The sequence below is a fragment of the Artibeus jamaicensis genome, unplaced genomic scaffold (assembly GCF_021234435.1).
Source record: "Artibeus jamaicensis isolate MK-2021 breed Jamaican fruit bat unplaced genomic scaffold, CSHL_Jam_final scaffold_474, whole genome shotgun sequence".
Taxonomy (NCBI): domain Eukaryota; kingdom Metazoa; phylum Chordata; class Mammalia; order Chiroptera; family Phyllostomidae; genus Artibeus; species Artibeus jamaicensis.
In genome coordinates this window covers 41042276-41051618 of record NW_026522046.1, presented here as the reverse complement: position 1 = coordinate 41051618, position 9343 = coordinate 41042276, and the positions used below count along the sequence as shown (strand labels likewise).

General features: G+C 57.0%; 1 protein-coding gene across 1 annotated transcript; it reads left to right on the top strand.

The window, feature by feature from the left end:
- The first annotated feature begins 279 nt into the window (after positions 1–279).
- Positions 280–8945, top strand: GATD3 (glutamine amidotransferase class 1 domain containing 3). The gene is made up of 7 exons (XM_037158215.2): positions 280–537; positions 634–686; positions 1837–1950; positions 2820–2939; positions 5913–6005; positions 7061–7217; positions 8114–8945. Exons 1-7 carry the CDS (start codon positions 379–381, stop codon positions 8240–8242), a joined length of 825 nt encoding a protein of 274 aa, XP_037014110.2. The 5' UTR covers positions 280–378; the 3' UTR covers positions 8243–8945.
- Positions 8946–9343: the final 398 nt, after the last annotated feature.

Here is a 9343-nt window from a genome sequence, read left to right as displayed (position 1 = left end):
ATTCGGAGATGACTTTTATGGGTGGCAGAGGACACTGAGGCTACTTCGGCCCCTGCGCGGTCCCATGGAAACTGTGGGTGCGGTCCTGAACACGCCGGAGGTGGAAGCGTGAGTCCAGACCCTGGACAGGGTGCGGGGCGGGACTGGGGGAGACCAGCGGTGTCTCCCGCTGGCACCGGCCTGGCAGCCCAGCCAGAGGGAAAAAAACCACCGGTTGACTAGGGTTGAGTCTACACACCGCCCGGGGAATGCGCAGGCGTGGCCCCTCCCACCGGCGCTCTCGCGGAGTTCAAAGGGAGACTGCGCAGGTGCGACTGGGTGGTTTGGAGCCGAGCCCCTCCATCCCGTGACCCTACGACCCCGCCGTCCCCCGTGGCCATGGCGGCTGTTAGGGCTCTGGTGGCTCCCCGGCTAGCAGTGGCCTCTACCTTTGCGCCGCTCCCCGGCTTCCGGCCGCTGCTGTCCAGCGGGCCCGCGCCCTCCCCGCGTGCGACCTTCCACCGCTCAGCACCGCGGCCCGGGGCCAGGGTTGCGCTGGTGAGTGCACAACCGTGTGGCCGTGGGGCGGGGGTCCCCGGAGGTCGGACACCCCCCCAGCATGTGGACGTCCCGTGACCCACGCTCCTCCTGCAGGTGCTGTCCGGGTGCGGAGTCTACGACGGGACGGAGCTCCACGAGGCCTCAGCGTAAGCACGGCCGCCTTTGGAAGGGGGTTGCTTCCACCTCAGCAGTCTGGAGAATCCTATCTCCGATTAGAAAGGCAGAAGTGGCTGAGAAGACACAGGGAGGCTTTAAAGTTACATCTGTAAAATACAAGGAGACACAAAATAAACTTCTTAAATATCTCCCCTAATGCTCTCACCGGAGTAAGCACTTCTCCCTACTGCGGTTTTAAATGGCCAGGTGTTTACAGGCATGGGGATCAGGTGCCTGAGTTTTGGCTCAAATTTTCTTCCTCCTGCATCAGCCCACTTTCCATCCACACGGCGCACTTGTAGCACCCTTGCCTGTAGACTGCCACTGACCTAACCTGTCAATTGTTGGCTCTGGCCGCCAGACAAGGAGTGAACTTCAGTTTGTGGAGCTGGTGGGTGGCAGAGGACCAGAAATGGCTTGATGGAGGTGAGGAACGACAGAGTGGAGAAACCAAGGAGGACCCACAGACAACTTGAAACCTCCTAGTAGGTCAAGAAGTTGTAGGTGGAGTGCCTAGGAGGTCAGGAGAGGAGCAGAGCCCCCAAGTGAGTACCGGGGCAGTTCAGGCACCTTTGGGCCTGAAATACAAGGTGCATTTCCACTTTCTCCAAAAGGGGGCAGTGACAGCACCGAGTCTGAGAGTGACTGCATGCCTGGTGCAGAGGTTGCATGGTCAGTAGCCCTCCAGGTGGTCTGCATGTCCACGTGCTTCCCACCTCCATGACAGCAAAGTTAGGGACACCAGGAATTGAGCTTCCTATCTCGATCCAAAGCCCTCCTCAAACCTTTGAGTACCCCCACCAATTGGCCCCTGGGAAGAAAGTGCCCCACAGCAGTCTGGGAATCCAAACAGCTAGACCGTGCCACCAGTCAAATTGCCCTGCCCCCTGCACCCCAATTTGTAAAGGGAGCATGGAGACTAGCTGGTCTCTGTGGGCTAGTTCAGTGGCAGCGAGTTCAAATTGTGGGCATTTGCTTCTTTAGCAAGCCAACCACATCTTTTTGTAAAGCTAGTGGGTTATTAACTATACAAGGAATTTATCCTGGGCATTCAGCTAAAATCCTGTTTTTAAGAACATATTCACAGGTGAAGCTGAGTTGGGCTTGTCTCCAAGCTTGGTCTGATTTCCTCCCTTGCAGGGTGCTGGTGCACCTGAGCCGCAGTGGGGCTGAGGTCCAGATCTTCGCTCCTGATGTCCCTCAGATGCACGTGATTGACCACACCAAGGGACAGCCTTCTGAGAGCGAAACCAGGTGTGGTTTCTACCCTTTTTGTCCTTGACTGTGAACAGGGGCAGGTTTCATCCCAGCCAGGGTCTAATCCATTCAGATGAACCTCTGTGCTTCAGTGCACTTGTCCCTGGACAGGTCTGAGGCGGGTCTCAGAGTGTTACTGTCCATTTTGTACCAAAACAACCCTCCTGAGTGAGCACCATACTTCGTTCTGACCGAAGTCGTGTGCCTCAGTTTGGCTACCCCCACGTGTCTTTGAGTAGCTGTGAGCAGTGTATCTGTTGCTGAGACCCTGTAGATCCACCTGTCCCCTCCTGTCCTACCAGGACCAGAGGGCAGTGGCCCATGCAGGCTGTGGTTCCCAGACACCTTCCAGCTAGGTTCAGACAGTGAGAAGTGGGTAAGAGGAAGAAACCACATTTCTGTCCTGCTGGGGGCTGCCGTTCTGGTCGGGACCCCTGCGGCTTCTTTTCTGTCTTGGACCCTGGCCTTGTTGGCAGTAGCTTCCACTGTGGTTGCTGCACTCACTTGGCACAGGAGCACCCTAACTTCCCCACCACTGTCCTGTCATCTGTTAGTTCCCCTCATGGATTCTGTCCGCCCTAGACACCTGGGTCTGTCTGCCCGGTGACCCTGACTGATACATGAGGTGCCAGATGATTCGGGTGGGTTCTGAAGTGCCGAGCTGCAGGGCTCGGGGAGACGTCTCATATGCAGACCTACCTCCCTGTAGCTCTGTTGTTGCTTTGTCTAGGTATTGAAGTGGGATTCGTGATGTGTGAATGCTGCTCCCCGGGGCGGAGAAAACTTGGCCTCTTGTCTCATGGGAACCTTCCTGCCTGATCTGTCTCTGCTGAACCTTTTCTTGGCTTCTTTCTGTTTTTTCCCAGGAATGTTCTGACTGAGTCAGCAAGGATCGCCCGTGGCAAGATTGCCGACCTTGCCCAGCTACGTGCCGCCAACCATGATGCCGCCATCTTCCCCGGGGGCTTTGGAGCTGCCAAAAACCTGTGAGTGTTTGAGCTCGGGGCCTTGTGCTTTTTGCCTGGAGCAATAATGGGGACCAGGCAGTGACATGGGCCACTGCCAGGGTCTCGCAGCCCAAATGATGAAGTAGCTTCTCTGACAGGACACTACTGTAGTGTGGGATTTAGGTCACATTTTGGCAAGACTCAGCTTTTTCTCACCTGCTCCTTTCTGGGCCCCAGCACCTGGCCGCCATCATGGGTGTGACTCCCTCTGACCCGCCCACAGTGTAGGTGGGTCTGCTGACGGCAGAACTAGTCTCTGCGTGTGGGTCCCTGTGTGCAGTGGGGCCCGGAAAACTGGTTTCCGGTCACCTGACTGTCCCAACTGGAGGAAGGAGCCCTCCCTTGCTTTGCTCCTTGGGTCATTGCCACAGCAACAGGATGGCCTGGGAGGCCGTCACTGTGACGTCCTTTGGGTTTCAGGTCCTCTTTCTCTTATTCCATGTCTCTTCCTGTGCATTTCACAGAAACCCTCTGCATGGCCTCACTGTCCCAGCACCTCTCTGCTGGGGCGAGCGCGGGCCGCTGCAGGGGCAGGGGGCGGTTTGAAGCACTGCATGTGTTCAGTAGAGACCGAGGAAATTAGCAGGTCGGGCCTTGGATTAAGCATTTTCCTGCGTCACTTTTAGGAACATTGCTGGTCCAGGCTCAGGGGTCTGTGGTGACGAAACCCTTAACTGTGACCGCAGGCAGCCTGGCCCTGGGGCTTGTCTTCCCACTGAGGAGGCCATTCCTTGGGCCCTGCAGCTTCCTTCCTCAGCCAGCTGCTGACAGAGCCCACGCCCAGGGCAGCGCTCCAGAAACCGCCACTTCCTCCTCTTGTTCCTTTCTCTCACTCGCAGGCTGAGTGGGCACTGCTGTCCCACCACCCTGTGGACCATGCATCCTCCAGGTCCTCACCTCGAGGTGGCAGGTGTTTGGCACCTACCTCACCTAGACGCTCCCTCCACGACGTGACGTCTTGGGAGTGCTGCTGCCGGGCCTGCCCGCTGGGCCCAGTTCTTCCCAGCTGCTCCTTCTTGGAGTCTCCACTACCTTCCTGCACCCCCTTTCCGTTCTCCCGGGAATTTCACCCGCACGTTGCCTCAGCTGGCACCATGGCTGGACCACAAGTCCCCTCCTGACCCGCATTTCCAGCTGCCTTCCCCAGAGGCCTGCTGGAACTTCCTTTTGCATTTTGAGCCGAGTCCCTCGCCTGTACTCACCTGTCATCAGAATTAGCCCATCCTGTGGGAAGGGGTACATGGGGCAGGCAAGGCTTCAAGCCTCAGCCAGGGTCCTTGTGCTCACTGTCTCCCCTTCATCCTGTTGGGACAGTTGACCACTTGGTCATGCTGTCCTCCCTGCAGTGGCACGTTGACCCTTCTGGCTGGCTCTGTCTGTCTGGGTACCTGTGCCCAGAAGTAACAGGCAGAGGTTATTACAGTTCCTAAAGTCTGACTCTGCTCATAGCCCTTCTGTATCCAGAAGCCTCGGGGCCCCCCTTCACCTGCTTCTCCAGATCTGTCTGTTTTTCCCCCAGTTCCTAGGAGGCTTCTTTTCCAGCCAGGAGCCTCAGCCCCACCTCACACCCACTCCCTGTCCCCAAAACCAGCCTTTGAAGTGATTTCCACATGTTGCTATCCTTTCCACTGTTCTGTATCCAGAGAACAGTGTGGATCAGCTGGGCTTTCACTCGGACCTTTGGAAGGACGAGCCTGCTTTACAAACCGTTGGCTGACCTCTGACCGGGAGCACCGGCTGGGGTGTGTCCCAAGCATGGCTGACACCGCACCTGGTTGACGCCGGGTCCCGGTGCATCTGTGTCTTGGTGTTAAAGGACGTGGAGCTCCCTGAGCCACTAGGCACGTCTGTGAGCTCATTGCGCCCTGTGGAAAGATGGGACTCCCAGTCACTTGCCTCACTCTTTCCGACCTTTCCAGAAGAAAGGTCAGCTTCCGCATCAGTCTCTTCTATGTGTAGCTACTGAAGTCGTTGGAGTGCAGCACATGGCAGTGGGCGAGTCCAGTGGTGACAGCAGTTACTCAGTTCCTCCTGCGTGGAACCTCGCTCCCCTCCCTGGCACTGTGACTAGCTTCTGTGTGTATTTCCTGAGTTATTCACATGGGTGATTGTGTTAGAAATCTGACCAGGTGATGATCTCTTAAGTTTCCTGTTCTGCACTTGGTACTTTTTACTTAATGGGATGATCTGTTGGTCTGTTAAGTGTCCCAGCAGCTGCACACAGTCCCACTGGGTGACTGAGCCAGCTCTGGTGGACACGCTCGTGATGTCCAGGCCTTTCTTCTCTGAATAGCTTTTTGGAGGTGTAGTCGGCATGCATGTGTTTAAAGTGTAAAGTGATCATTTCGATGAGTTTACACACTGTGAGAAACCACCCCGTGTGCCGGCACCCTGCAGGTGTCCCAGGATGGAGGGGTGGGACGCACAGGCACCACCGGGGGCCCAGAGTGCGGCTCTCGGAAAAGAGGGTGGATTCTGAAACCCGGGGGGTCTCACCCAGCTGCCTTCCTTGGAGGTGGTGCAGGCACGTGCCCTCCAGGTGGGGCTCTCGCTCTGGTGGAAGGGCAGTGCCTTGTTTAATTTGCATTTCTCTTCCTTGTCAGTCAAGTTGGAGCGCCTGTCACTGGTTTTAGGTCAACGAGATGTCCTGCTGTCTCTTGGTTTCTGAGCAAACCGCTGAGGCTCACAGTCCGAGCCTACAGCTCCGGTTTGTTCTGGTGTCTGTCTTCCCACCTCGCCTCTGCTGCCCGAACTCCCTCCTTCCACTTCCCATGCCTCCTTCTTTTAGGAAAATGCATATATATGTATATACGTATATGTATAATTATACACACGCACACACACTCACACACACACATAGTTATACGAGAACCCACATTGGAGCCACACGTCAGGTCTCCGGTGTTGCAAACAGGCAGGAGCCCTGAGCTGTGAGGAAGCCTCTCGTTGTAGGAGCACGTTCGCCGTGGACGGGAAGGACTGCAAAGTCAACAGAGACGTGGAGCGCGTCCTGAAGGACTTCCATAAGGCCGGGAAGCCCGTCGGGTAGGTCCTGCTGGCCTCAGGAGTGCTCCTGGCAGGGGAGCAGGCTGACGGGGACCAGTGGTGGCGGGGAGGCGGTGGGCTGGAGCCTGAGGCCCGTGGCTGGTAACTCACAGGTGGCAGCTGCCTCTCTGCACTGTGTAGTCTTGAAAACTCTCGGTCCCTTTCCTTGTGTTAATTGAGGGGGTTTCACAGGTGACTTCCAGCTCTGAAAACTGTAGTAATGTGGTTTTATTTTAATTTCTCTTGAAGACTTAACAGGAAGGAGAGGGGATGGTTGTCATCTTCTAGAACGTTCCCCTGTCAGTTCTTCCCTCACTCCCATCCTTTCCCAGCACCACATCCCCAGCCTCCATCCACCCTCCTGTCCTTGCTCAGCTAGTTACGCCTCGTCTTCTACTCGCCGCTGCTGTGAGCACCATCCCTGCCGTGGCTGCTCTCAGCCGCCCTTCCTCAGTGGGCGAGGCCGGCCGCACCTGCAAGTAGGAGGGGCTCAGGAACGTGGGATGGAGACCCTGTGGTCAGACCTGATTTCGCCAGGCTCCCATGTCCACAAGTGTCTCTGTGTTTGCCTGTCAGTCCTACTTTAACAGAGTGCATGCTTCGTCTATGTCAGTGAGCCCATCACTTGTCCTTGGAGTCGGTCCCGTGGGAGAAGGCCCGGCAGGAGCCCAGCAGTGCGCACACACTCGGGACAAATTCTTAGGATGCAAACCTGAGGCTCACCCATCCCTCCCGCTCCCGAGGGTGCTGCTTCGTACTGTTTTACTGGCAAACTGAAAGGGACCAGCTTATGTTAGACATAAGCTGCATCCAAGTCGGGGGTTGAGGCTGCAGAGGACAGTCCCCACCTACGCTCAGCGTTTCACAGGCCTCTGGTCACTTACTGGAGACTGGCCCAGTCGCCCTCCCGGGAGCCCCTCAGCACCACCGGCACCGGCCTGGAGTCCGAGCCTGGGAGCCATCTGTGCACAGTGCCCCTGCCTCCCTGCACCCTGCCCTGGACTCGCATCCACCTGCATGGGGCTGAGCTGACCCCATTGTCCTTTGCCTTTCAGCTTGTGCTGCATCGCTCCTGTCCTTGCAGCCAAAGTGCTCCCTGGTGTCGAGGTCACCGTGGGCCACGAGCAGGAAGAAGGTGGCAAGTGGCCATATGCTGGGACTGCAGAAGCCATCAAAGCCCTGGGTGCCAAGCACTGTGTGAAGGGAGTGACCATATCCTTTCTGGCAGCTGGGGGCGGCATGTGGCCTGGGGTTCCCTCCTGCGGCTGGGCAGGCAGCATGTCCAGCCAGGACCTGCGCAGGGCACCGAGGGTGTAGAGAGCCTCCTGCACGGGTAGACCAGGTCCCCGGGTACTCCTGGACCCAGAGCATCCCTGCGTGGGCTGGAGTCGGGGGAACAGTATGTCACAGTGTTCCTTCGGGTGTCTGCTAAAAATGGCTCCCTGGAGGGTCTTATATGCAGTCGTATCAGGTGGTCATGTTCCCTCTCCTTCCAGTGCAGAGCAGCCCACAGACCTGCTGTTGGTCAGTGGGCACTGGGCTGGCCAGGGGTTTGGCATAGGTCCAGGGCAGGTGAGGGCAAGGCCAGTTCTGTCACCTCCCAGGGTCTGTGTGAGCTGGGGCAGAAGCTGGGGTGGCGAGGTGGGTCCCCAGTGGAAGCGCCCTCTGCTGTCACAGTGGCATGCGGATGAGCTCTCTTGGTTGTCTTGATCTGAAAAGCGGAGGTACCGTCACTGCCTTTGGGGTTGTGGTGGGTCCTGGGCCAGCACCATGCACCCAGCAAAGGCCACAGGTGCCATGGGTCCTGTGTGGGTCCCACATGCATGCTGCCCGCCGTACGGCTCCGCGAAGCCGATGCTGTTCTCTTGAGGTGCGAGCTGCTTGTTTTCTCCTGGAAGCATGTTGGCCGTATTTTTCTTTAATCTGGTCTTGTAGAAGGTGGGGTGCTGCCAGCAGGTCCCATTGGGAAGAGTGTGTGCCCACCCCGTCACATTGGGGAGGACAGTGGCACTTATTCTGAGGGTGGCTGGGAGCAGTGGCTGGCGCATGCTTTATGTCTAACGCTCCTTGTCCTTGCTGGATGGCATTTTCCCCTAACTGCTGTGCACGAAGCACACGTGGACCAGAAGAACAAGGTGGTCACGACCCCGGCTTTCATGTGCGAGACGGGACTCCACCACATTTACGACGGGATCGGGGCCATGGTGGCGAAGGTGCTGGAACTCGCCAAGAAGTGATGCGGCCAGGGCTGTGGGCTCCGCCTCATCCGGCAGGTGGAGGTGGTCGCCTGTTCGCCTGTGCAACTGGGAGTGGTGGGAATTCACGTTTCTGCTTGTAGGACATACTTGGAGTCAGGAGTAAATTGGCATGAGAGTGTCGTCCTCGGCCTTCCTCTCAGGGGAGGAGGGAGGCAGAGCCCACGCACTGGAGGGGCAGCGGTCGTTCTGCGCCTTTAGGATGAGGTAGCGTCTTGACTCCCTGCGCAGCCTGAAAAGTTCAGTTGGAGTCAGCTTCTTCAGGAAGCGGACCGGGTGAGAGGTATTATTCTGCAATCTCAGTTTTGGCCTGCTTCAGAATAGTTAGTGTTTGGAAGGGAAAATAATTTAAGTTTATGAGTCTGATAACTAAAACCATGGTTACTGACAATTAGAGACTCTCTAATCCAGACTAAATATGTACTAATTGAAATGTCACGGGGATTTTATAGCAGGCGGCTGTATATCAGGTTTTCTGAAATTGGCAGATGAGGAATGTGAATGAGGTTTCTTAAATGAGTCTCAGTTCTCTTAAATTTCAGGAAGAAAGGGAAGTTGGAGACACTCGGCCTGGGTGGTGGACCTGCTGGGTGGCGGGGGACGGTCAGGTTGGTCCCAGGCCATAAGCAGCCACTGACACAAGATGTCCATGGAAGAAGCAGTAAATTGTGTTCTGTTCCTCTTGTGAGTGTGGCTTCTCTTCTGGGGAGAGGGCTTCTGGGGTGGACGCCCGCGTGCGGGGCGCCTTTCCCCTTCCAGTCTGGACGCACAGATGCCACGGCTTATGCTTTGGGTTTGAGACGCTGTTGGTGGGGCAGCTGGGTTATTTTGCTGGGTGCTGGTGCTCGCCTGGGAACCGTGCAGGGGCGGGTCCTGCCACTCTGCCCCTCTGCCGCCCCACTGCTGTGTAGGGGGAAGTGACGGCTGCCCCTCCGCTGGTTTTTCAGGGTGTAATGCCTGGCACTGCACTCACCCAGGCCCTCTGGTTTGCCTGTCTCAGCCCTTGACGTACCAGTCCTCCTTCACGGAACCCCACTGTTTGGCAGCCAGTTTTCTTCCCACCGAAGCTGGGCCCACAGGCAA